Raw genomic sequence first — 25,300 nt, forward strand, 5'->3', positions numbered from 1 at the left:
GTCGCCTGGTAAACCGAATGAATGCAACCACTAAATCCTTTCCTTGCTGCCTTCTTCAAGAGCTCCGTTGTTACGCAGTGCGCGCCCGTTCATCACCACGTCCTTCTCGTCCCACTGACGGATGTGCTTCTGACTTCACGAGAAACCGATAGCGGCGCCGCCGCCAGCGAGTTCATCGCCTCGGAGGAGTTCCTGGCCAGCCATGTCCTGCGCATTCCATCGACTGGCATCTCCTCAGGCGGTAAAGATGGCGTCCACAACCTACGCGACGTGAGGGGCAAGGCCAGGCAATTTTCTACCCTGAACGGGAGAAGCGTCGTCATTAAAGATTCCGTTGTATATAGCAACAAAGGTACTGCGTCTCATCCTCCGTTTAAATCTTTCTAACGCTTGCCATTTCCGTCGCAGAGAGTGCTAACCTAATTCTTCGGCAGGCTTCAAGCTCTTTGCTCAGGCGCAGATCCTCAACGACGCGATTTGGTATCCCGACGTCTTCGAACCGCGACAATGGCTACTATACTTCATTTCAAAACCCTTGGTTGGTACATGGGAGGAGGTCAAGATCCTGCCTGCAATACTAGTCAACGGCGTCAACAAGGATAAAGCTGCTGAAGCCAGCAAAGCGAACGGCGCTGATCCAGCCGAAGGCACCATTCCGAAGAAGGACATCAAGAGTTTCCACGATTTGCTGAACAACTTTCCCATGATTGCACGCCAAATGCAACCTGGCCTCGAAAAACTGTTTTTGGAATTCACAACAGTCTTTGAGAAACCACTGCCGCCACCTCCATCAGCGTCCAGCATACCTGACCCTCCCCCTGATGGCCCAATAATGGCAGCGATGCGAAGAGCACGCTCACATAGCTTCTCTACCCGGAATGGCAAGGCTACCAGCCGCGAATCGCTTCCCGTAACCGAAGACTTCTACGCGGAGGACGACGAGGACGTAATGAGAGCTTCGTTGGAGACAGCGGTCACGGCAGCCATTGATTTATTTCAGAGCGTCGACAAGCAACAGCTGTCTCTTCTTGGAGCAACAACCGACCTGACTGGCCCCCTGGTTGAAAAGCTTATCGAGCGCTACGTAACCGAAAACGTGAACCACCTCCTCTTCCCGAAACTCAGTGCCATCAAACGACCAGAGGACCTGGAGCTTGAGGCAAAAATACGGCAGATGGAGTTTATTGACATATCGCAATTGGGGATTGCCATTGACGGCGGGTCCAGGGCAAAACATGACCTACTCATCCAACTTGGGCCGGTAATCGAAGAATTTAAGAAGATATCGAATGCCATGAGCCCTGCAGAGATGATGGATGCCCTACTCTCAACAATGAAAGCCGCTTCGCAACTGACCGACACATCCAAATCTCCAACTGGAAACGGCAGGGAAGACCAGGCATATGAAAAGACAGTTATGACCGTTAATGCCGATACGTTGGTCTCGCTCCTACTCTACGTTGTAATTCGTTCCCAGGTTCGGAACTTACAGGCTCGCCTTGTGTATATTCGAAACTTCATATTCATTGATGATGTCGATAGTGGAGAAATGGGATATGCGCTGAGTACTTTTGAAGCCGTCCTGGCATATCTTGCTTTGGATTCGGGCGGTCTCCGCAGAGCTAGCAGACGGAACAAGGCACTGTGGGATGCAGCAAAAATGACGGATCTGACTGAGTTGAAATCCATCATGGAACCGAACTCAACTGCCGTGGCCGATGGCGATGATGATTTTGAACCCAATGGGGGAGACACGGATCAGTCAAGTTGGCCAGGCCGACGCTCATCTTTTAGCTGGAGCCTACAAAATGGCTCATCGAGACGCTCATCTCTTGCCCTGTCTATATCGGACAGGTACTCTCATGGTTCCGGCCTCAGCCACGTGTTTCCATTCCAGTCTAATGGAAACAGCGAGTATGACTTCTCGCTGGTCAAAAAAGTCAAGCGGGTGGCCATGGATACTCGAAGCTTATCCAGCGGGTCAGAAATTTCGTTCCATTCACGCACAGGTAGTATCGGCACCCTTGGTAGTGCTCTCGAAGGCGATATCTCAGTGGAACGTCTTGCCCAAACCAGCAATTCGTTTGGGGAGTCAGTTCTTATGATGGCCATTCAAAGCGAAAATCCGGCGTCCCTGAAATACCTACTATCACTTTCTGGATACTATACACTGGATGTAATACTCCAAGACATGAACAATGAGGATACGACGTTGCTGAGTGCCGCCATTCAGCTAGGTAATAAGGACCTTGTTGATATGTTGCTGGAGCGTATCAACACCCTCGCTACCAAAGACCAGCTTTTGCAGTACTTGGCCGAGCAAGACATCTGGGGGCGGAGCGTGGGTCACTATATGTTCCACGCCCCTTCTTTAATTACCAGCATCGGAAAGCTGATTCCTTGGAGGCAACGCGACAAGAATGGACAGACACCATTGTTTGCCTTGTGCCGCTCCTACGACAACGACAACTACTACGACATGGTGGAGGCTGGGCTCAAGGTAGCAAGGGAAACTCAAGACGATGGACAGCCATTGCATCTCGACGAGCACGTGGATGCCAAAGGCAACACTCTACTTCATATTATGAATGACACGAGGCTAGCAATGAGGATATTGCATTACTGCGACGTGGACGTGAACGCGACCAACGATAAAAGATTTACAGCACTGATGGTCGCCAGCAAATATGGGAGATACGACATGGTCAGGTGCCTATTTGCTGATCCCCGAGTCGACATTGTGGCGAGAGAGATGCGTGGTCTCACAGCCGTAGAACTGGCCAAGGACGACGATGTGCGAAACAAGATAGACGATCTTGGCTTGTTTAGTATGCCTGCCGGACGAGATGGAAGAATCACTGGCGTGGTTCGTGCATTCTTTGTGGAAGATGGCAGCGTCAGGCTAGTTCTGAAGTCAGCTGCGCCAACTGATCATGATAGTTACACGGTGACAACCAGTCGGCGTTCTTTAGCAGAGTTCGAGCAGCTTGCCAATCTGCTAGCCGAAGAACATCCCGCTTCGTGGATTCCGTCTGTGTCTGATACAAGGTCGCCGTTTCAAATACCCGTCAAACCGTCCCGTGCAATTCTGCGAGACATTCAGGCGAAAACAGACTGGTTCTTGAGAATTATGTTGAGTCATCCCACCTTGGCCACCCACGAGATGCTTTGGGAGTTCTTCCTTGTCCCAGAGCTTCAACTGGAGGCAATGGAGCAGCGCACCAAGCTCAAGGTGGAAGCCAGAATCGAGAGAATAAAGGAAGAATATGAGCCTGTTCGCGATATGAGAGAGGTGGAGCAATTTGTAAACCATGCGAGGGAGATGGTCCGCAGCGTTAGCTATTCGACAAAGAGCGTCACGAGAAGAGCCAACGGCGCCGGACTGGCCATAAGTGGTGAGTTGGATCTGTCTGTACTGGGGAAGCGTCCAGTTTCCAAACAAAAGTGAAGTTTGCTAACTGAGTGATGCAAAAAGACCTCTACGACTCCATGGTGCTTTTGCACAGGGCTGTTTCGTACCTGAAATTTTTACCACGATCGCACATCACGGCTCTAGAGGCATATGTCCGAGCCATGACTCCGACCCAGTCAAGTCCACAAGCTACGCTTCATAACACATTGCTGGCCATCCAGTCGACAGTGCAGGCTCTTTTATCGTCACTTGCACGGCCAACTGCATTAATTAGCCAGATAACAGCTGCAAAGCGCGATGCCGATAGGAACGATAGCGCTGCAAGCCGTCCGTCACGATGGCCATTAGGCCTGCTAGAGGAATCTAGGCAGAGACTGCAGGACGGTAAGGAGAAACGAGCAAAGAAGTCTCGCGAGGAAGCCGAATATCTCTCCAGAGAACTGCGGTTCACACAGCAGACAGTGGCAGGCGAGCTGGCAGGATGGCAGGATATGCATGACAAAATGGGTCGTAGGGCCATCCGAGAATTCGCGAGAGCCATGGTCGTTCAAGAGAGAATGCGGCTCGATGGCATGATGCGGGCTCTTCGAAAGGTTAGAACAGATGGACCCATCTCCAGGTCATGAGAAACTTGGTGGAAAGGCCATTCAATATATTCCACTATAAAAAGTGAATATTTCTTCCTGCATTTTGAGCAGGGTGGGCGGAAAACGGAGTACATTGGCAAATTAGCATCATGGACACAAAGTGTCGATGCTTCTAATGGCATGGGGTCAAAATCACAGGAGGCTCAGCGTCAAATTTCGTTGCATAGCAGGTAGCATTGCGGTATATATATATTTTTTACTTTACTAAGTTCTATGTACATATTAAACATATGGGTCGTCAGTGTATTAAGGTCCAAATCTACACGTTAGATTATTTCGTCGAATCATGAGTGTCCTAATCTCACATCACACATTTGGCTCAATTAAGACCTTGGCGGCAGGAAACGGACCAGCCGTAACGTGTTTTTGTGGTCGTGTCATATCGTCTTCGCTTGCCAGGAGGTTTTATATGCCACCATACTTGACTCCCCTCTTTCCCAGCTCCTTTCTTCCAATGGCGTCTTCAGGCCAGATCCATCCTCGGCTGCGCTTTGCCTCTCGCTTCTCTGCCAGCTGGGGTTGGGGCATCCAGCTGTCGCGTGGCTTAGCCTTGCGTCGTGTACCTTCAGCGGGAGCGCCGATTTCAGCCTTCCAGTGTGCTTCTCCAGGGGGAGTCTCATCGCTGGCAAGCTGGCACATGCCCCAGAGAGCTAGACACGCTGTCAAAGGGGTTGCAGACTCTGAGTCGTCAGCACCGTTGGTATCGGGGGCTGTTACACAGAGTTGAACCGAAGTGATTTCCAGATCGCCGAAGAATGGGGTGGATTCCTGTCCGGAGCGAACGAGAACGAGCTCAATCTCGGTGAGAATGAAGCCGTACCTGCAGCTGTGCTCTCGCATGGCGTGGTGGAGAGCCGAAAGGCCACGGAGGTACTCAACTCGCTTGATGTTTCCTTCTACTCGCATGCCAGTGTTGAAGCGGTCGAAGCTTCTAACAAGGCCGACCACTCTGGCCAAGGGCTTTCCGCCAAAGATGGCGGCAGCACTGGACGATTCTCCAGAGGCGTTGGCGACGAAGAGTAGGTCCTTGATGCTGTTAGAGGACTTGGTTGGTACTGAGAACTGCAAGGGTCGGTTGGAGGAAATGGCAAGAGCAGAGTTAAGCTTTGGCAGATAATATGACGCATAGATGCTATGCAGAGATGCCTCTGTCTCTGGAGTTCGACAAGACATGGTGGCTTGTGGGAGGAGAGAAGAGGGCACAGGGGTTGTAAGCAGTCCCGAGGCGCGAGGAAGGGAAAAGATGGTTTGCGCATTGAATGAGCTCCATGAACGAATGTTGCGAATATCCCACCAAAAGTGCTTGATGCTCGGGTCGCGCATTGGGAATGAGACTGTGCGGACTAGGGAAGCAGCGGGATTGGTCTCCATCAGGTAATTGATGAGTGTTGTGGATGGCGTGGGAGTAGTAGCAACAACAGGTTCTGGGGAGCCTTCAAGACTCAGGGGGGACTGAGCACGCGGGGCATATGATGAATATGAGAACTCTGGAGGCGGTGTGTGCATTGCAGATGTAGTCGATGGCATAAATGGCATTTGACGATATGTAGGATAGCCGTATTTGCCGAGAGTGGTGGCATCAAGGTCGTAACATGTTGATGCTCGGCGAGGGACGGCGGACATGACATCTGACTCCGTGGTCATCATATCGGCGTTGTTGTTGTTGCCGTTGTTTTGGCCGCCGATGAAATTGTTGAAGATGGCAGGGGATGACAGCAGAGGAGCCGGGTTTGATAGAGCTTGCTGTCCCTCAAGAGAACTGGTGGTGGGAAATGACGGCAGATGGGCATAGGCCATGTTGGTGAGTGTCTCTGGGTTTGTGTAGCTTCTTGCGTGGCTGGATCGCACAGGCTTGACTGAAGATGCCCTCGCGGATCCAGGAGTAGTGTTGCGGGTACGGTTTATCTTTTTCATGGTAACAGGAGTTTGAGCAGGCTGGCATCCATCAATGTGTTGGTCTTGAGGGCGAATCTTGGGCAGCAGAACTGGTCCATGCTGGTGAACCGGAGGACTGGCACGAGGAGGTGTCGTCAACCTGGTGCAAACAGAGTCCGGTGTTGACTCGACAGTAGAAACAGCAGAGTAAATAGAGCTCGCTTTAGATGAAGAGCGTACATGGCGGCGGATATACGGCAGCTCCAAGAGGGCAGGATCAAAAGAGTAAACGGAATCCATTGTGAATGAGTCTTGTGAGGGCGGTGTGGTGGGAGAAGGAAAGGTAAAGTCGAATGAGACGTCTGCTTCCAGACTATTGTATTAGAGAGAACAGTTAGCTTGGTACGTGTGATGGAGAATTCGTGGGAGAGGAGGGTGTAGCAGAAGCTTACGCAGACATTGTGGTATGTGAGTTGAGTATGGTGGAAATTAGAATATTTTGCAGATTAGACGAACTTGAAATCAAGTTCCAGGCGGCGAATCAACACCGTGAGAGTGAGAGCAGCGGTAACAACAAGATGGGATATCTCTAGTTAAGCCAGACCAGACGTGGGCTTGGATGAGTTGGTGAACAGATATTGCAACCGCGAGGTCCAAAATCACCAGGATAAGAAGGGGCAAAAAGACTGTAGCAGATTTTGATGCGGCCAGCGCTTTTCTAAACAAGAGAGGCAAGATGACGAGTATACGTAATTGTTGAGCAAGGAGGACAAGCCGGAAACGATAGGATGATGCAAGGCCAATATAGGCGGCCAAGTGTGGGTAAGGAGGCCTCGTTGCAAGTGAAGAAGAGAATGGCAGTCATGAAACGATTGGGGAACAGAAAACGAGATGGCCAGTCTGAGGGATGAGGCCGACTTCTTATCCTCGCCATGGATCAATGTGGGAGCAGACATTGTAGCTGGAAGGTTGACCGGGGGGGTGTATATTGTGCATACGGACAATTGTGTATGTGTGTGTATGTAAGTGTGTATGAGTGTGTGTGGCAGGGTAGAGAGTAGAACGCGTGATGCTTGAGCATATGGTCAGACAGGATAGGAGATACTACAAGCTGACATGTCTTCGGCTCAGGGTCCAGATGGAAGCAGACTTGACGCGAATAGGAAGAAGGAGCAAGCAGGGAACGATGCAGGCGTCGGCGACATTAGACGGTTCCGTTCGGTAGACGTGCCACGAAACAGCCGCCATGGCGACAAAGGTAGATGGATCTGAAACGCGAAGACCAGACACCATTTTGGACGATGAATTGCTATCAGATTGGGGACGTGCTGGGCAGCCATCAAATGATTCAAACTGCAAGAAGCCACCCACACCCACGTTGATGGACATGCACCAGACTTGACAGCTTCACTCATGCGCGTTGGAGTTTCCCGCGACGTGAGACGTGAATGCCAAGTCACATCAGTTTATGCGCGTTTTTGAGCTTGACACATTCACCTGCAGGTAGATTGTATGTGCAATACATGCAGGATGCAAGGTTCCGGGGAACCGGAGTACAGAGTGAAGCAGGCATTGAGGCTCCAGTTCCGCTCTCTCTCATTCATGATTTCAACATTGAATGTCAAGCTCAAAATGGCAATGAATGAATGGGTCAACTGGTTGCTTCAACGTTCTGGGGTCGAGAGGGTTGCTGCAGGTGCCGGCGTCCTGGTTGGCCAGCCACAGCCGTGACTCATTTTTAGCTGCATAGTCTAACCCGTTTTTGTACTCTAGTCTTTTGGAGTTGTCGCTTTTCACTTTTCCGGCCAGTTGGTTGGCTTGGAAGACGAGGTCAAGTCTGTCTATGGAGTATGTCTATGCGTATCGAGTTGGCGACGCACGTCGTCGTCGCTATGCCCGATGATGATTCTTCACCACGAGCCCACGCACCACTATCGCGTGGCCAACAACTCGATCTTTTTTTTTTTTTTTTTCACGCGTCCCTCGCGTCTTGAATTCTATCCAACGCCACAGCAACGACAATCATCTGGACTGCAGGTCGACACGTACCTATGTCGGTGCCTTTCCTGATTGCAACGTCGCACTGGATAGATTACACTGGGTCGGGGCGAGATCCATACTGGCGGCTAGACAATATCGTATTCGTGGATGGAAGAAGAAAAACGGCAGGCCAAACGATTCTACAAATAGCAGCACCGTAATATTATGCTCTGGAGAATTGTTGTACTCTGTCGGCTGCCTCATTTCCCGTTCGAAATTGTAGGGCCATCCTGGCGGCTGGTCTCGTTGCCGGCGCTTAATTACGCGAGCAGTCAAATAAAGTACACAGGTAAGCAAGCATCTGGTAGAAAACGGCCGAGTAAGGTCTGGTAGAGTAGCACCAAGTCTGGTCCGTACGGCTGGCCGACTGACCTGCTGACGGGCGGCTGGGGAAATTGGCACTTGAACCGGATTCCCTTCTACACAGCCTCAATCAGCCCCGTTTTTGCTCCTCAATCATCAGTTGATCATTGATCCTCCCGTTGTGGCGGATGATGCCGTTTTGCAATGTCCAGTGCTACTTCCTTGCTTCTTGCTTGCTTCGCGAAGCGCCCAGAAGCGCGACATCATCCTTGCTATATGATTGGCCACTTGCCACGCGCTAGCAGTTTGGCAACGCGCTCGGGAAGAGGTGCCACGTCCCACGACATGCCACCGTGTCGCACGATTTGTGGCGCGCCGACTTTTGCACCTCGACCCAATGAATGAATCAATTGACCCGTCTGGCTGCCCAATGTCATCGACTCATCCATGGTCATGCCCGCAAGCTACCTACCTAGGTACCTGGGACCTTGACATGAGGAAGTCTTGACCACATGCAGGGTTCATCAGCGACGGAAGTCGGCTTGCTGCAGATTGCCAGGCCCGCATGTAATTGACTGGCTGAGCTCTTCCCAGTGTTTCCTGTCTGTCGTCTCCTGGTTCGACGTCTGTTCGGTTGCTGTCTGTCACCTATCGTCGTCCCAACTTTGCACGCTCTTGCCGCCGACATTTGTTTCGAAACAAAAATTTCCGTTGTCCGTCTAGGTACCTAGTAGTTACTCCGTTGCGCAGTGGTTTGACCACACTTCTTTTTGCCCAGGTCGACTCGGCACAGCCCGGGACGCTCCTCTGAAACCAAGCGCATTGTGCACCTGTTCCGTTGCTGATGCCAATCCCAACGAACCACGAATCTTGTTTGGCGGACTCTGAAACGTTTCTGCTGCGAGCGACAGATCTCCTAGTTGTGGCCGGATGTGACTCCGTTCTGCTATGTTGCGAATATCAAGTATACGCTGGTATATAACAGCAATCGCAACCCGAGAAATGGGTCCTACCTCCTATTGCTCCTGACTGCTCAATGCTGATGATGTTTTTAAAACTTTCCGATTCGATGTAGTTTTGACTAACAACATTGTACCATTTGCCATTGTGTTAACTTTCGATCTGCCCTATTGTTACCAGACCCCTTCATAAAGTTAGTAGTACGAGCCCATCACAGCGTATTCCGGGGTCCCAATTCCTGTATTATGTGCTGACTAGCACGGTAGCATTAGAAAGTATGTTAACAATCAGTGATATAGAGATAATGTGAGACTTTTGCCCGTGTCAGGCCGACTTGTATCCCCCATGTAACGGTTCTGCCATATCAGTATAGGGTAGCCATTTGGTCACGACTGCTACATTGTAGTAAAGTTAACATTACGATATGCGGCGCACTGTTAAGAAACATGGAAATATTTCATCTCGGTGTGCCTTTAACGAATCCCGGCGATATTGTTGTAGTATCACAACCCATTAAACCGACGTTGATCTTCGTGGTATCCATGCTTCGATGCTTGTGGGCATAAGGTTGGATTTCTCTCCATTGAGGACTACCACAACAGATTCTCTCAACCCAGTGGACCAATACAAACGCGAAGGTCAAATTACAAATGAAAGTACGCAATTGATCCAGTGTGTAATGTCGGGCTCAATGAATATACATTCTCGCACAAGACGCCTACAAACAATGGTATTTTGTCCTGGCCAACCGCGGGATGTTGTATGGCTGCCTGCAACACCATCGTGGCTCAGCACGATCCCCGCCACTCTGCATCTCACAATACCGACCCATCATACAAACAGTTGAACAGTCATACTCAACATCCGACCTCACCCGGTCCGTCAAGCTAATTTTACAACAATACCTCAATCATCATTGTCACTGGCCTAGAATGGCATCTCCCGCTCCCAAGGTTCGCGTCGGAGTCGGCGTCTTTGTGCTGGCCTCTAAGAATGAAGACCGGGAGAACCCACGATTTCTCATCGGCAAGCGGAAGGGTTCTCACGGCGCTGGCACATATGCTCTTCCCGGCGGCCACTTGGAGTTTGGGGAGGAGACCGAGGACTGTGCTACACGCGAGCTGCTGGAAGAGACTGGTCTCAAGGTTACCGATATTCGCTTCATGACCGCCACAAATGATTACATGCCAGACGACAACAAGCACTATATCACGCTATTCCATGTCTGCGTTAGACAGAATGATGACGATGAAGCTCAACTGCTGGAGCCAGACAAGTGCGAGTCCTGGGAGTGGGTTACTTGGAACGACCTGCTGGAGTGGACGAAGGCACAACAGGATCCAAGCCGGGAAGGTGAGGCTTTGAAGCACAAGTTGTTTATACCACTCCTCAACCTTGCGAAACAGCGGCCAGGTATCCGTCCAACCGACCTCTGCTGATGGAAAGGGCCTCTACATTTTGCCCACCGTCATCGTGACCGTTTTACTCAAGTACAAGACGTGATGGGTCTTGTTAGGGCAAACAACGCAGACAAACTTCAAAACATGAGCCTCTTTGGAAACGGGAGGATCGACTGCTCGAGCTAGCCGAGGATGAATGACGATGGCAATGCTGATGATAATGGTGATTTGAGATTTGAGTGGATGGAACACTGATTTGACACAAATATGGAAATCTCCTGAAACTAGAAATCATATGCTATTACCTAACTACCATCACATCGTAACCATCTTACTATATTTACGTCATCTACCATGCAATAAGGATCTATGGGATCAAAGTGAATTCCAAATCTTTTTCCATATAGAAACCCTTTGGCCCTGGACGAAACCTTCATCGCCGGGCACAATTCCCTTGTCATCCAAATCGGTTCTCCTACCACTGTCGAGGTCGATTTCCCAACTTCGCTTGAAATTGTCCTTGCCCCTCCAGTATATCTTGCACACAACGTATATTATGCCAAATAACGGCAGTAGAATATAAGCATCAACGAAATTGCCGGCATTGAAGGGCGACAATGTCGTCCATCCCTGGACCAGAGCAAGGAATATGTTGGCTGCGAGTCCAAAGTATGCAATATACGGGTAAAACATGCTCTTGTATGGAATCTCGCTCAAACTTCGGTTTTGAGCAGTCCAAGCCCGACGAAAGCGGATATGGATGAAGCTGATGCTTCCCCATACGAGGAAGGTACTGACACCTGAGAGGTTCACAATGTATCCGTATGCTTTTGACGCACCGGTGGAGACGTTCATCATCGATATAGAGCCGACAGCATTGGTGAGGACGATGGCCCAGATTGGAACGCCACGCTTGTCGGTCCATCCAATAAACCTGGGTGCCTTGCCGGACTGAGCCATGTACAAGATGGTGCGGGATCCAATGTAAATCGACGAGTTGATGGCCGACAAGCAGGTGATGAGAATGAAAGCGTTTATAAGATGAACTCCTAAGACAACCGGGTTAGTAAGAATTCCTAGTTGGAGCGTCGAGTTCGATGAGAACAAGTCGAGCTTGACTAACCTCCGTCCCAACCTGCGGTTTGAATTGCGATAGTCATGGGACTCTGCAGAGCCTTGGCGCCGCCATTGACAAGTCCTTCTGCGTTGGCAGGACAGGTGATGCCAAAGAAGAGTGCTGATCCCATGTATACAAAAATGATTCGCCAAAAGACCTGACGGATCGCTTGTGGAACAGCTACGCCAGGGTTTCTTGTTTCTGTTGCTGCAACAGCGACGGACTCGATACCAGCGTAGAATGTAGAACAAAAGACAAAAACTACCGCCACACCTCTGAAGCCGTTTCCGTTGAAGGCCCCAGGATCATTCCAATACCTGAAGCCAAGCGGTTCCGTTTGACCAATCAATCCACCAGCGGCGTACACAATCGAGAAGATGAAGTATGCCGTCAGACCCAGGATCTTGAAGAGAGCCAGCCAGAATTCGGCTTCGCCAAAAGCCTCCACTCCAAGAAGCTGAAAGGCTGTGAAGAGAAACCAGAGGATTAGGAAGAACCCCCACAACGGGACTTGGGGAGCCCAATATGTGAGGATGCTGCAGATGACGTTGTATTCGTTGGCCAGGACGGCGGCCCAAATAATGAAATAGTTCCAGCCCACAGCAACGGAAAAGGATTTATCGACCATGCGCTCTGCCAGGGACACAAAAGAGCCTCCTCCTGGAAACAATGTTGTCACTTCGCCGAGGGATTGCATGATGGCAAAGGCGATGATGCCTGTCGAGGGGGTTTGGTTAGCGAGATGTGCACGACGACTCCAAGAGAATTGTGGTTGCAGAGTGCCATGGTCACAGAAGGAAGCTCCTTATTTTTTCTTCATTCCTTTCTAGTTTTCAAAGCAATAACAATATATCCGTATAACTTGTATTCTACACTCGTGGGTTGTGCGGATGGAGACATGGAGACATGGAGACATGGGCCAGATTCAACATTGAAGTGCAGCAGACAAAACAACATACCAATAACACCAAAGCCAATTATCAAAGAAGCCGGCCCACCACTGTTCAATGCGCCACCAGCGCCAACCAGCAGGCCGGGTCCAATGATGCCGGCCAAGGCCATCATAGATAAATGCCTATTTTTGAGGCCTCTTTTGACCCCAGAGTCGGGGTCAATGAGGCCGGTATCACTAACATCGTTTTGTGATCCGTGTGCATGGTAGCGCAAGTTCCCAGACTCATGGTCGTCGTAGTGGTCGGCGGAGCTGTCGCCCGGATGCGGTTCGGCTTGGCCCTTATCGGGGATCCTGTTCTTCCGAAACATGGCTGGGCGGCACGGTCTGATCTCAAGCTGGCTCAATGTTCAAATGTTGTCCTCGGATCAATTGGCGCCGGTTGGCCAGGCGGGTCAGACTGTCTGGATTTGGTATATGTAGGTCCAGTAGCCAACTGACGGAAATGGATGTGAGAGGGAGGATGCAGGGTCGGAGGCAGGGTCGGAGGCAGCGCAGTGACGGAAAGGTATGCCCAAAATGAAGGAAAAGAAGACGAAGGGAAAAGGAAGAAACGAACAAGCGGCCCCCCAAGCCTGTTTAAGAAGAAAATGAAGAAGATGGGAAACTTGGGGAGGGGTCCCTGTTTTGCTCAGGACTAGCCGGTGTGCTCACTTAAGTCCGGGTCGGTCTCTCGCTCTCATCTCTCATCCCTCCAGTCGACTGGGGACGGATTTGGCAGCTTGAGATTTAAGATTGAGACTTCGCGATTGCACGCACCGGCAGCCATGCTTGCATGTGTACTCCGTACATGTGTATGTGACATCTGGATTTGCGGCAAAACGGCCAGCCAACGGGGAGCTAGAGAAATGGCGAAAGTGCAGAAATTGAGGCACATCCATCTTGGGGCCCGCCCGTACTAACGCACCCAGGGACAGCGTGTAAGGTTGTCTCCATGATACTGTACCAGAAGAAGTGAAGGGCTGAAGGACTGCAAAGGGCTGTCAAAGGCTGTCAAAGGCTGTCAAGGTCCCGCGAAATCGAGTCTATGGCGTCGTTTTGGGCTTGACTCGCCTCATCACGTCATCGTGGAGAGCATTACGGCCAGACCAGGTGGCGGCCCCTCCTGTCACTCTTCCAATGTTCTCATTTTCCATGTCCTGGTCTGCCAAAATTTGCTCCGTACGTGCGAGCGAGATCTGACAAAAAGATAACGATACTGTAGAGAGTTGGGCAAGAAGAATAAAAAGGAAATAAAAAGACAACCTTGGTTACGGGATTTCGCCTTGTGCGACGAGCCGGTTCTGTCTGAACTGTCTAGGATTGACGTTCCATCAACAGGCCTAGCGGTCAAGTGTGTGTGGTGTCTGGTCCATGCATGTCTGGTTGACTACATGTGGATACAAGCATGTGTACATACGTTGACATGCAACAGCCAAACGGACCTATCGTCCGGAGTCCACTGGCCAGGCAGGGCAGGGTGCACATGCCGCACAGGCAGGATGGATGGTTAAGCATACGCCACGAGGAACTACTGATGGTAGGCTACATCCACCCACTCAGCCTTGATCCAGATGTCTACCTACCTAGGTACCTACCTAGGTAGGTAGTCCTTTGCTGTATTTCGGCCGGGTCCAGCTATTTGATGATTGACTCTCCAGTGAATATTGATCTCAGATATCTGGGTCGGGCCCGTCAATATCTGTGAGACCAGACCCGCCCCAGTCGCATGCACATGCCACATTTGACCAGACCGAGTGGTTGTAGATGCATCGCTGGATGGCATATGACACTTTGCCGTCCCGCCTGGTCTGCTCATACTTTGAATTAGGAGACAACATCTAGTCCAGAATTGAGTGGCCTCCTCAAACTTCATTTCGGGTTGAATCTGACATAGTGCCAACGCAAGCACAAACTAGTTCAGGTTGTCTTTCCCTTTCTCCACTTCAAGAGCCAAATAGACTCCCATCATCAATGTTACCTGCGAGGAGCAAAATATCCAATCCGCAACCTCCAAAAGTCTTGGCAACTTAACCATAAACCTGTCAAACTAACCACAGCCATCTTTCGCCGAGACGTGCCACCTGCCACCGAGTTCCAAACATGGTTTTTGTGCTTGTTCGAGTGCCACTGATATCTACGAAATGCATCTCTATAACATATGCCACCGGAGGGAGAAACTAACTACTCGTGCCATATTGTTGCCTTGCATTGACTAGCAACGGCCGTTTCATATAAGATGCCACAGCGTCTGTCATCTGTTGAATAGTTTGTGAAGATGCAACTGCGTATTTGCTACTATTCTATGCTGCTCCATAAAACAGGCATCGCAAAGGCTTCCCCAATCTACACTTCTTGGCCCCCCAAGATATCCTCAAACACCTCAAAGTTCCCCTCTCGGCGGGTATCAAAAACGGCAAACCATATCTCCTCCCACCAACCTCCCTGGAACTCCTGCTCGCGCAAAACCTCAAGCCAACACTGCGCAACCTCTTCCTTTGGATTTTTGAATGCGCCACAGCCAAGGGCCCCAAGTACAAGTAGACCGTGATTTCTCTGCGCAGCCATTCTGAGGCAGAGTCTCATCTTTGCTTTGGTCAAGCCTCGGTCTGACGGGTTCGCGTAGACCAGCTTTTCATGGACTTGACCATCGGGTGTGTTGAATCGAACGCGGTTTGTTTTGGGGCATCGTAGGGCGGCGATGCTGAGCACGCTTACCACGGGAAGATCCTCTACCAAGAAACCGGGCATCAGTAGCTTATGTCCAGATGCCATGTCTGACCGAATGACCACAACATCAGGCGAGTACAGGCCCATGAGTTGCTTGAACGGATAGTGGCGCCTATCTAGGGAAAGAGAAAGAGAGCTCCGGTAGCACAGTGCTTCCTCTTGAGCTTTGGCCCCCTTCAGCCAACCTCCGCCTGGGTTTGCGTGGCTGGCCATGTTGAGCACGGCAACACGCCCGGGTGATGCAGGGTATTTGGAGGCGGCAAGGTCGATGGCAGCATTGAAAGAGTCGTCGTTGACTATTTTGATCATGGTTTTCCCGCTGGGGGTGCGTCGGGGACAATCGGACGCTTGGAGTGGTGGTAGTGAGTTCAGATACAGGGCTTCAGATTTCGCTGCTTGTATGTTGGGGAGCTCCTTCAGAATGTCGGGCAACTTGGCTTTTGTCTCTCTCGCTACCGCTGCAAGATTCGCCCTCTGGTCAAAAGTCTGCCCATCTCTCGGTCTTTTGCCCGGCATGGATCCTGTCTGTCCTGAGCTGGAAGTGTGCTGTGTGTGGTGGCCTCTACTGGGTGATGCCCAGTTATCCAAAGTTCTTTGGCCTGTGTTCGGCATGGCTGTGTTGCCCTCTGTACAGTGTGAAGCTTCTTTTGCTTGAACTAACTGGTTGGTAGGGTCGAAAGTGTAGAACAATGCATATCCTGGGAAGATTGCAGGTTTTAAAGAAGTGACTGCATGTCCTGTGATCGCTGTGACTAACATTGAACAAGCTTCCTCCACAGGCAACCAGCCCAGGCGCTTCACACAGCCCAGCTCGTTCAGCCGCACGAAACTTGCCTGCGCTCCGATGACAATACTGCTTTGGACAGTCATTCCAACCACCGAGATGCGCACAATCCAGTGAAGCAACCAAATGTAGCACCAACGTTATCCATAGCAATGATAACGTTGTCTGTTCAGAACTGTGGGATGCAGCAATGTCCTACGATATCATACATTTGCTACATGCACACAGGGTAACAAAAACCTTCAAAGTGCCGCCATCATGATTGTCGATTGCCAGTTCACAAAACATAAGCTTATTCGTTCCAGAGGGTATCATCTAATAGTACAAAATTCTAGTTCTTAGCCCACGATTACTTATGCTTTCCGCTCGAAGACCCAAATTACAAGCATCTACCTCTGCTCTTTTGCTTGCTTCATCGGGACTCCATCTTCTTCTGCCTCTAAATCTCGAGGAATCAGCCCTTTAGCCATATCGATGGCTCCTTGCATGTCGCTTTTGTTGAACAGGAAAAGACCTTGAATTGCCGCCGTACTGGTGTGTCTGTTGGAAGGAGTACCATCTGAGTTCGTGCCGAACAGCCCCAGTTCATCCAGACGTCGCAAAAACAGCTCTTTTTGAGAGCCGTCGGTATCCTCGTCGCCATAGAAGCGATCCCACATCTGTCCGGCCTGGTATCTAGTCGCTTCACCAATCCTAAGCATCATATCGACCCTGCCAGGTCGAATAAGTGCCGGATCTAGTCGATCAATATGGTTTGTTGTAAGAAAAGCTATCCGCTCTTCTCCTGCTGCAACTCCATCCAAAGCGTTCAGTAAACCGGAAAATGTGACACTCGCGCCGCTGTATCCGTCGGCATCACGCTGTCGCCGATTTACAAACGCAGCATCAGCATCTTCCAGGAGTAAAAGACAACGTTTAGGTAGCTTGGTCAAGAGGTACGCCAGCTTGTCGTCCGTCATGCCCATTTCACTGAGGTTGACCATAGCAACACCAAAGTCAAGCTCTCCTGCTAAGGCTTGTATGAAGGAGCTCTTCCCACTTCCCGGTGGTCCAAATAAAAGATATCCCCGCCTGTACGGTATGCCGCGGTCTACGTACCATTGCTGGCGTGAGAGAAAGTCCCTGACGTCCGCGACAATGCTTTCTTTGACGCCCTCATCTAAAATCACTGAGCCAAGCGGCCGCTTTTTTCTAGAATCCCCCAAAGGAGCCCATTCCATGCCTCGGGCCGAGTATACCACGGTCTTTCCTTCGTTTGCCTTGGCAGCCAATTTGTGAGCCTCAGCGAATATTCCTTCGAAAGCGTGTCGATGGGCCCACAATGTCGTGAGCTGGACAATCTCGTGCGGTTCACCCGTATTCATATTCGCTGTGCTATGCTTTTCCCTGTTTACAGCAATATATGCATTGCCGAATTTGACCACATGTCGACCGTAACCTGGCTGGAGAAAAAAACTGGCACTCACGGGTCCTCCAGCACCAGCACCTCTTGCATTTGTCGTCGTCGTCGTCACGGATAGGTTATGGATTCGGGTAATGCGGGAGGCAATGAAGCCAGTAGCCTCACGTGGCTGTGACAGCCAAGCAAGAATCCAGGGGTAGGCAGGGTCTTGTTTGCTGATCTCAACGTTCACGAGTAGCCGTCGCCTCGCAGCACCAAGGACTACAATGGCGCCTCTGCGGGCAAAAGCCGCGGCGGCACCTAAGGAGGCAAGACCAATGCCGCCAGCGAAGAGAGGGTTATCAAAAAGCGCATCGAGGCTGAATAGTGAGCTTGGGGTCTGTGTCGTCGCCATACCGGAAGCTGGGGTGGACACAAGGTTGAAGGCTCATGTCATGAGTGACAGGTTTTGGGACATTTTTTCTCTCGAGATGACTAAGCTACAGACCCATGCGCAGCCTAAGCTGCGAACTAATGCCCACATGTGCAAACTGAGCTCTCCTTCCTTCAGTGCTCTCGTTCCAAGTTGAACTGGAGTTGATATTCTCATAATAAGTTGTGACGATATTGTAGACGGCATACAGTTTAATAAGTATTGCAGGCCTGGTTTTCTCACATCATTACCTATGCGTATGCTTGGCAAATCAAGCATGATTTTCACTAGCGACCAACGGTTTGCGGGAACGGAGGTCATACATCCTGAGAAGCTAATTCGGTGGAATACAAAAGCGCATTCCACCAACCAAACTGCTCATACCTACCAGACATATTAGGTAGTAAAGAGCAGCTACAGGTGCCAGCAATTGCTCCAGTCCGTCCAGTCTATCGTGCCCAGCCATATTTGGCTGGTTAAATGGTGACGGCTGTATGAGGTGTTGAGCTTGAAGTGGCGATTGTTTGCTCAACATGCTTTACCTGACGTCCTTCTATTATCGGGAGAAGGAAACAAAAAAGAGACAAACTTGACTCTCGATAGCTCGATGAAGCCTCTTCATGCCTATGCCTGCCTACCTGGCTACTTTCTCCGGGTTTTCTGCTTTTGTCCGTAATAAAGTTTTCGTTTCTGTGATGCAAAGCTTCTTAGCCCACAGGTTGCGGAACACTTTGGTCTGTGGCTTGTCCCGCATGTTTCCGTCCAACAAACATTGAACCGAATTGTCGGCTACGATAGGAGGTTGCTCCCGGCAATGACGAGCACGACCGATTTTGCTGCCCCGCAGCCTCCTCCTCACTTGGCGGATGTGGTATGTGAGTGGTTCTCCCATTTCAATGGCATGTGGTTTCATCTACCATCAATTCTCCTTTTCCCTCCGACATCTATCCAAAGATCCAAAGACTGTTGAAGAGTCGATCTTTCCTTTGCAAGCTTTCATCAATCCAATTGTTGGATACTGTGTAAGTGTTGAGCCCCTCTTCTGACCCTACCAGAACCCCACCATGGAACAACCGTCAGGCGTCTTCAAGCAACGGGCCGATCACGTCTGGTCTGGTCTGGTCTAGTAATGGCTCAAAGCGTTACAAGCTGCCATTAGCTAGAGAAATCGCAGTCAACTTTGACTCCTTTGTACTTGGCGCCAATTGGGAACGAGGGATATTTGGACCACTCCGGTCGCCGGCTCAGTACCATGCCATGACCTCATTCCTGTGGTCATGAGCATTTTGAACTCCGACTGGCACCTGGTGCTGTGGTCTTGACATCAAGCAACTAAACTGTATGGTCAATCTGATCTGATGCTTGCATGAGCTTGGGATTACGTCTCAATGGCAGCTGGACCCACGAAAAAAGCCCCAGTTGCCCCTCCATGTTGCGATAGCGATAAACCAAGCAGGCCTTTGTGCCACTTGACCAGACCAGACCAGACCATGACTTCACAGACCGTTGACCTGTCTGCCAGAAAACCCCGCGTCCACTTGCCTTTGACCTCCGGTCTTCTTCTACCCCTCCAAAGCTCCAATCTGCCATCTATTTTTGAGCAACCTGCTAACCAGATTGCTGCTTTTTCTACCTTTAGAAGCCGCAACACCCCATTCTGTTGAATTCCGACTCTCCCAAGTCTTTCGACCCGATCATTTGCTCACAAACGTCAATTCATTCGCAGCACAGACCTTTTACAACTTCATTTTGTAATATACAACGCCTGTCACAATCATGGGTGTTACCGATGTCCTGAGCCGAAAGTCTGGCGTTATTGTCGGAGATGATGTCCTGAGACTGTTCCAATATGCCCGAGAGAAGCAGTTTGCTGTCCCTGCCATCGTGCGTTTACCCTTGTGCCAATTCTTTCCGTCGGTTGCCTTCCCCAATACTGACGACATTGCTATGGCAGAATGTTACTTCATCTTCAACTGTAGTTGCCGCTCTTGAGGCTGCTCGCGATGCCAAGGCTCCGATTATTTTGCAGATGTCCCAGGGTGGCGCTGCTTACTTCGCTGGAAAGGTAGGTTATACCCGCTCACCAGGTTTTCCTCACCTAGAACGCTGACTTTGTCACAGGGCGTGAGCAACACTGACCAGGCCGCCTCCATCGCCGGCTCCGTTGCCGGTGCTCAATATATTCGCAGCATTGCTCCCACTTACGGCGTTCCCGTGATTCTACACACCGACCACTGCGCCAAGAAACTTTTGCCTTGGCTCGATGGCATGTTGGACGCAGATGAGGCTTACTTCAAGACCCACGGTGAGCCTCTGTTCAGCTCCCACATGATCGATCTTTCCGAGGAGCCTGTCGACTGGAACGTCGAGACCACCGCCAAATACCTGAAGCGGGCTGCCCCGATGAAGCAGTGGCTGGAGATGGAGATTGGTATTACTGGAGGCGAGGAAGACGGCGTCAACAATGAAGACGTTGACAATGCCTCTCTTTACACGCAACCCGAGGACATTTTAAACATTTACAACACCTTGTCTCCTATCTCGCCGTATTTCTCCATTGCTGCTGGCTTCGGTAACGTTCACGGCGTCTACAAGCCTGGCAATGTCAAGCTCCACCCTGAACTACTCGGCAAGCACCAAGCCCATGTCAAGGCCGCCATTGACTCCAAGGAGGACAAACCTGTCTACTTTGTCTTCCACGGCGGCTCTGGGTCTAGCAAGCAGGAGTATCTTGACGCTATCAGCCATGGCGTTGTCAAGGTCAACATGGACACCGATATGCAGTTTGCTTACATGAGCGGTATCCGTGACTATATGCTGAACAAGAAGGACTATCTCCTCACTGCTGTTGGCAACCCTGATGGCGAGGACAAGCCTAACAAAAAATTCTTTGACGTAAGTTTTTACTCCCAAATAGCTGGCATATGCTGTCCTATGGAGTTTTGTGAAACTACTTGCGAACTGGATGAATGCTGACGGAATGTGAAATTTCAGCCTCGAGTTTGGGTCCGTGAGGGTGAGAAGACCATGGCCAAGCGTGTCGCCGAAGCCCTTAAGGACTTCAACTGTGCCGGTCAGGTGTAAGGTTGCAAATGAATGCAAAAGCTTGATTAAATTGTGTGCGGCGCGTACATTTATTGGGCGCAAAGTGGCGAATACCTAGGTAGTAGAAGAACCTATCAGTTGAAACCAAAAGGAGTAAAAATAATGCAAAGTCTACACTAAAATTGGCCATTTTCAAGGCTTAACGCAGTTTCCAGTACTGATGGTGGGTTGCAAGATAGCCCTAATCCGACATCAACTAGGCCACGCTGTTACTACTACTAAATCAAATGTCGTCTAATAATACGCGTAAGGTTTAACGAAGGCATACGGGAGACGTTAGCAGCCTCGCCCATGAAACATCAACACCACCTCCAATGAGCCAACTAAAACGGGTGCAGTCTAGCTGGTACAGCATCTTATCCAACCAGGCCCTGATTCTTTCAATATTTGATGTACCGCCTATTGTCCAAGTACCTCCTTTTCAATCTCCTGCAGTTGGTCTGCGCTGAGTTTCTGGGTAGCGACCTTGGCAGCTTTCTCCGCATCAAATCGCCACAGACCGCCGGTTTTGTCCTGATCCCCATTCAATGGCACTCCAGCGGCCTCACCTAGCTGCTTGAGCACTTGATCCTCCGCCGGGACGGCCGAAAAGTAGCGTCGCTCCCAGGTCCGTTCCTCAGCTCGCTCTTTGTTCCGAAGATCTCGCTGAGCCTGCTCGATCTTTCCCTTTTCGATTGAGACTGTATCCATATCGCCAGCCTGAATAGCCTTAGCAACCTTGGCCCAAGCTCGTCGAGACTCAAGAGGATACTGAGCATCTATTCCAACAACATTAAGCTCGGTTTGGGCTGTGCCAACTGCGTCATAACTAGCTACTTTGGTGGCCAGGGAGTTCTTCTTGGCAGGGCCTTCATATATCTCAAACTCTTTGGTCCACTGGCCAGTCACGTTATAGAGCACTTCTTTCTCCTTACCCGTGGGGTAAAGAGTACCTACAACACTGTTCTTTTTCCCTGAGAGCCAACCCTTACCACTATAATCGATCCTGGCAGTGTAACCACTAGAGCTGCTGATGTAACTTGAACCGTCTAGTTCAACAAACGGTGCGCCGAAAATAAGGCCTTCGATATGTAGGGACGGAAGGGTTATCAGATAATGTTCTAGCTGCTCCTTCCCACCTGACTGAATGGGGACTGTCAACACTGCATGGCCAATTTGCTTCACAATGATGGTGCTTTTGAAAGTTGCTTTTTGCGCGTTGTATCCCTCCAGTTTGACACCGGTCTTATCATTGCGAATGCAGTAAGCAGTCGCAGGAGGGTGGTGGCTGACTTGTTCTGATATAAGCGTGGTCTCGCCGGCCTCGTCACTCCATGTGCCTAGAAACAGCTCACCGAGAAACGGATTCAGTGGCTTCTTTTCGTTCCCGAACTGTTCACTTCGGCTGGCATATTGGTGCTTTAGTGTTGACAGAAACCATTTTAATACCAACACAGCGCGTTTGGCGGGGTCGGACTCGGCAGCAGGAGCGGTGAAGACAGGCGGATGTGTTGCCCAATATGAGGAGAATTCGGTCAAGGATTGGGACGACAAGATAAACGGAGGGGCAGTGAGGGACGAAAGATCGCCGTTAAACGAGGCAATTGACTTGAATGAGAGTCTTTGTCAGTATAGTATCTCGAATGACCAAGTACCTACTTAGGTATGTATTTAGGCAAGTGCTCTGGTGTTTTGGCATACCTTGAGGAAGGCTGACCAACTCCCACTGCTAGCCTGAGCCGCAGCCCCAGTTCCAGATGACATGGTAGTAAACCGGTGGGAATCGATTGTCTGGACAAACTCGGGTTCGGGAGGGGGTCAAGGTAAATGCGAGGTGAATAGGACTGCACGTTGGTGGTGTTGGGGTGACGAGGTTGCCCAGAGGTGATCTGGTGTTGTTGGTGGTGGAATCGTGCTTTTTTCTGGACCAGACAGGAATGTTAGAAGAGGAAGTGTGCTGCTGGGTTTGCTGCTGCGCACAAGACATGGAGGTGTCCGCTTACCAGCACAAGAGTCAAGTCTGGTTTGGCTGGTGCTCAAAGACCAGAGGGCAACGGCTAGTGTCTCGCAGAGTGGACGCAGAAAGCGCAGCAAGAGTCAATATATAAGATCTGGCAGTGATGGTTAGCATGCGGTGCATTCGGGGACGTCGGGTGCAAATATCGCTCGAGAAATGCTTCAACGTTGAGGGGCTCAGTATATATTTGTAAAGTCTGATGTGATTAGGATTACCGCCAGTGAAATTATTTGGGCCAAAATTGAACGCCAAGGGAGGGAGGCACAAGAGGTCTGGTCCGGTACCATATCCAAACCCACAACCTCGTTTCATTCTTTCACCTACTCGTGAACCAAGGCCGCTCGGATGCTTAGATCTGGCCACCTTGCTTTCTTAACTGGCGGTGTTCAAACCCCAAGGATGTTTGATACTATCGGATTTATTTTGGTGAAAGCAGAGTTTCCGTCTGGGTGACCCAATCGCACATAATAAATTCAGTAGCAGACAATGGCCAAACACACGCGACAGTGAAACAGCTAATCAACGCTGCTAGGGTGCTGACCGACCAAGTTCGAGTTTAGCCCCACTCCTTTTCCCCTCCCCCACTGTCGTCATCGCAGTCCCCAACTTGCAGCTTGGTGTCCCGCTTTTGCCACCAGACAACCTTGAATCCGCATCAATCTCAATCAACTGACGACAGCACCGCTAGCAAACTACGTTCCAAACTTACACAGAACCCGAACCCGACGTGTAATGAGATGTAACAGCACAGATATTTTGAGGGGTCATGGGAGCCTGTAATATTTGCGAACGGGGAAAGGGGCAGATGTATAAGCTGTTGTTGCTGCGCGAGTTTTACAAGGTGCATCTCCAAAGTCTCGTACACAGACTGAGGACTTAAGACACCATCAATATTTGTGCTGGATAGACATGCTTCTCATAAGGTTTGCAATAGCTTGTTGATCAGTCCGTGGCAATATGAAGCAAAGCAATAGCTACTCCAATGCTGATTCATGCCTTCAGCGGGCCTCAATGTTCCACTCATAACTTGGTTCAGTGACCAACCATTGCATCAACACAATTCCGTCGCCATGCCCTGCTCGGCCCAAGTATGTAGCCTCCAATCTCTTACGTACAGTCATGAGATGCCAATAGCCGGCATGGAGGTAACAGTAGGGACTTCGGAGATGAGGCACCTAGATATCTGAGGCTGTGACCACAGCATTCCGAAACCAAGTAGGAAAACGACTGTCTTCGTTTGAGCACAAATAGTGGCGGTGCCTACAAGATCTATATGTACAGCATTATTACAACTTCTGCTTTATAATACATGATTGTTGCCAACAACAGAACTCCTTATTTGATCATGGACTTTGTGTTTCTTGTCTTGCCAAAATAACGTGCTTCGTTATCGCCATGATAGTACCGTTTTAGACTCGATACTTGGTACTTTATTTACCATCAAATCCGCACTTCTCCATTGCTTCTTGCCAGGTGCCGCGAGTAGAAGAATTGCATCTCTCCTGAACGACACTCCAGGTACGATTACGGACGACTCCTTCAACGCCGCGCTCTTGGCGGACGAGGCTCGCCAGCACCTGTGTCCGTGCTTCCCGAGGGAAAAAGCGCCCCGAATAGGGATCCAGTCGCTCATCTACAACCCTTTCACGGTCCCTCTGCATTTCTATATCGCGGAGAGTGGCCTCTGGGTCATTTGGGTCAGGGCTCGCGGCAACGAGTGCGCAATAATCCAGCGCCTCCGTTCGGGCCGCCCACGTTGAGAAAAGAACCTTTCTCTTGAACGAATCACAAGCTTCAGAACTTATTGGCCGGGAGCCTGACACAGGGCTTCTCTGTGCAGTTGAGCCGGGATCAAATCCAGCGTGTGAGGGTGTGGCCAGGGCATTGATGTGCTCAGTGATGGTGTCGTCGACAGCTGATCTGGAGAAACGCAGAAAATCTGTGAGATCGTCAGCCAAAGCTAGTCTTACTGCTATATGTGCATTTGTCAATGAGAAAATAAATACCGCGAAGGGCCCCAGACGAGAAGCAAAACTGTGGTGATAAGTTTGGCCGAGACGGGAGCTCAGTCATGGTGTGTGACTGACGAGACTGTGCAGAACGGGCGGGAACGGCGGGAGCGTCACCATCACCGTTGCCAGTCCTGTTGGAGGCGGCCGAGCCAGATTTCCAAAAGATGGCCAGGC

At 50.4% G+C, this 25,300-nt stretch overlaps 10 protein-coding genes across 10 annotated transcripts; 3 read left to right on the top strand and 7 right to left on the bottom strand.

The window, feature by feature from the left end:
- Positions 1 to 21: 21 nt before the first annotated feature.
- Positions 22 to 4,038, top strand: VFPPC_05453 (VPS9 domain-containing protein; the record flags this gene model as incomplete). The annotated part of the gene is made up of 3 exons (XM_018284646.1): positions 22 to 352; positions 435 to 3,395; positions 3,476 to 4,038. The coding sequence occupies 3 exons, from the start codon at positions 22 to 24 to the stop codon at positions 4,036 to 4,038; spliced, it is 3,855 nt and encodes a 1,284-aa protein (XP_018141432.1).
- A 426-nt stretch (positions 4,039 to 4,464) lies between these two features.
- Positions 4,465 to 6,234, bottom strand: VFPPC_13839 (sialidase; the record flags this gene model as incomplete). Its single annotated transcript, XM_018291611.1, has 1 exon — positions 4,465 to 6,234. One exon carries the CDS (start codon positions 6,232 to 6,234, stop codon positions 4,465 to 4,467), a length of 1,770 nt encoding a protein of 589 aa, XP_018141433.1.
- Positions 6,235 to 10,169: 3,935 nt separating this feature from the next.
- On the top strand, positions 10,170 to 10,676 carry VFPPC_05455 (NUDIX hydrolase domain-containing protein; the record flags this gene model as incomplete). Its single annotated transcript, XM_018284647.1, has 1 exon — positions 10,170 to 10,676. The coding sequence occupies one exon, from the start codon at positions 10,170 to 10,172 to the stop codon at positions 10,674 to 10,676; it is 507 nt and encodes a 168-aa protein (XP_018141434.1).
- A 336-nt stretch (positions 10,677 to 11,012) lies between these two features.
- VFPPC_05456 (Agp3p) lies at positions 11,013 to 13,017 on the bottom strand (the record flags this gene model as incomplete). Its single annotated transcript, XM_018284648.1, has 3 exons — positions 11,013 to 11,686; positions 11,761 to 12,471; positions 12,714 to 13,017. 3 exons carry the CDS (start codon positions 13,015 to 13,017, stop codon positions 11,013 to 11,015), a joined length of 1,689 nt encoding a protein of 562 aa, XP_018141435.1.
- A 2,014-nt stretch (positions 13,018 to 15,031) lies between these two features.
- VFPPC_05457 (mitochondrial chaperone BCS1) lies at positions 15,032 to 16,027 on the bottom strand (the record flags this gene model as incomplete). The annotated part of the gene is made up of 1 exon (XM_018284649.1): positions 15,032 to 16,027. One exon carries the CDS (start codon positions 16,025 to 16,027, stop codon positions 15,032 to 15,034), a length of 996 nt encoding a protein of 331 aa, XP_018141436.1.
- Positions 16,028 to 16,588: 561 nt separating this feature from the next.
- Positions 16,589 to 17,995, bottom strand: VFPPC_05458 (mitochondrial chaperone BCS1; the record flags this gene model as incomplete). The annotated part of the gene is made up of 1 exon (XM_018284650.1): positions 16,589 to 17,995. The coding sequence occupies one exon, from the start codon at positions 17,993 to 17,995 to the stop codon at positions 16,589 to 16,591; it is 1,407 nt and encodes a 468-aa protein (XP_018141437.1).
- Positions 17,996 to 18,347: 352 nt separating this feature from the next.
- VFPPC_16161 (hypothetical protein) lies at positions 18,348 to 18,548 on the bottom strand (the record flags this gene model as incomplete). The annotated part of the gene is made up of 1 exon (XM_018293914.1): positions 18,348 to 18,548. One exon carries the CDS (start codon positions 18,546 to 18,548, stop codon positions 18,348 to 18,350), a length of 201 nt encoding a protein of 66 aa, XP_018141438.1.
- Positions 18,549 to 19,789: 1,241 nt separating this feature from the next.
- On the top strand, positions 19,790 to 21,097 carry VFPPC_05459 (fructose-bisphosphate aldolase; the record flags this gene model as incomplete). The annotated part of the gene is made up of 4 exons (XM_018284651.1): positions 19,790 to 19,897; positions 19,968 to 20,078; positions 20,135 to 20,908; positions 21,008 to 21,097. 4 exons carry the CDS (start codon positions 19,790 to 19,792, stop codon positions 21,095 to 21,097), a joined length of 1,083 nt encoding a protein of 360 aa, XP_018141439.1.
- Positions 21,098 to 21,517: 420 nt separating this feature from the next.
- On the bottom strand, positions 21,518 to 22,861 carry VFPPC_13840 (oxysterol binding protein; the record flags this gene model as incomplete). Its single annotated transcript, XM_018291612.1, has 2 exons — positions 21,518 to 22,705; positions 22,799 to 22,861. 2 exons carry the CDS (start codon positions 22,859 to 22,861, stop codon positions 21,518 to 21,520), a joined length of 1,251 nt encoding a protein of 416 aa, XP_018141440.1.
- Positions 22,862 to 24,544: 1,683 nt separating this feature from the next.
- Positions 24,545 to 25,187, bottom strand: VFPPC_13841 (caffeine-induced death protein Cid2; the record flags this gene model as incomplete). Its single annotated transcript, XM_018291613.1, has 2 exons — positions 24,545 to 25,053; positions 25,121 to 25,187. 2 exons carry the CDS (start codon positions 25,185 to 25,187, stop codon positions 24,545 to 24,547), a joined length of 576 nt encoding a protein of 191 aa, XP_018141441.1.
- Between the last annotated feature and the right edge of the window lie 113 nt (positions 25,188 to 25,300).

This window comes from Pochonia chlamydosporia, chromosome 5 (genome assembly GCF_001653235.2).
Source record: "Pochonia chlamydosporia 170 chromosome 5, whole genome shotgun sequence".
NCBI lineage: Eukaryota > Fungi > Ascomycota > Sordariomycetes > Hypocreales > Clavicipitaceae > Pochonia > Pochonia chlamydosporia.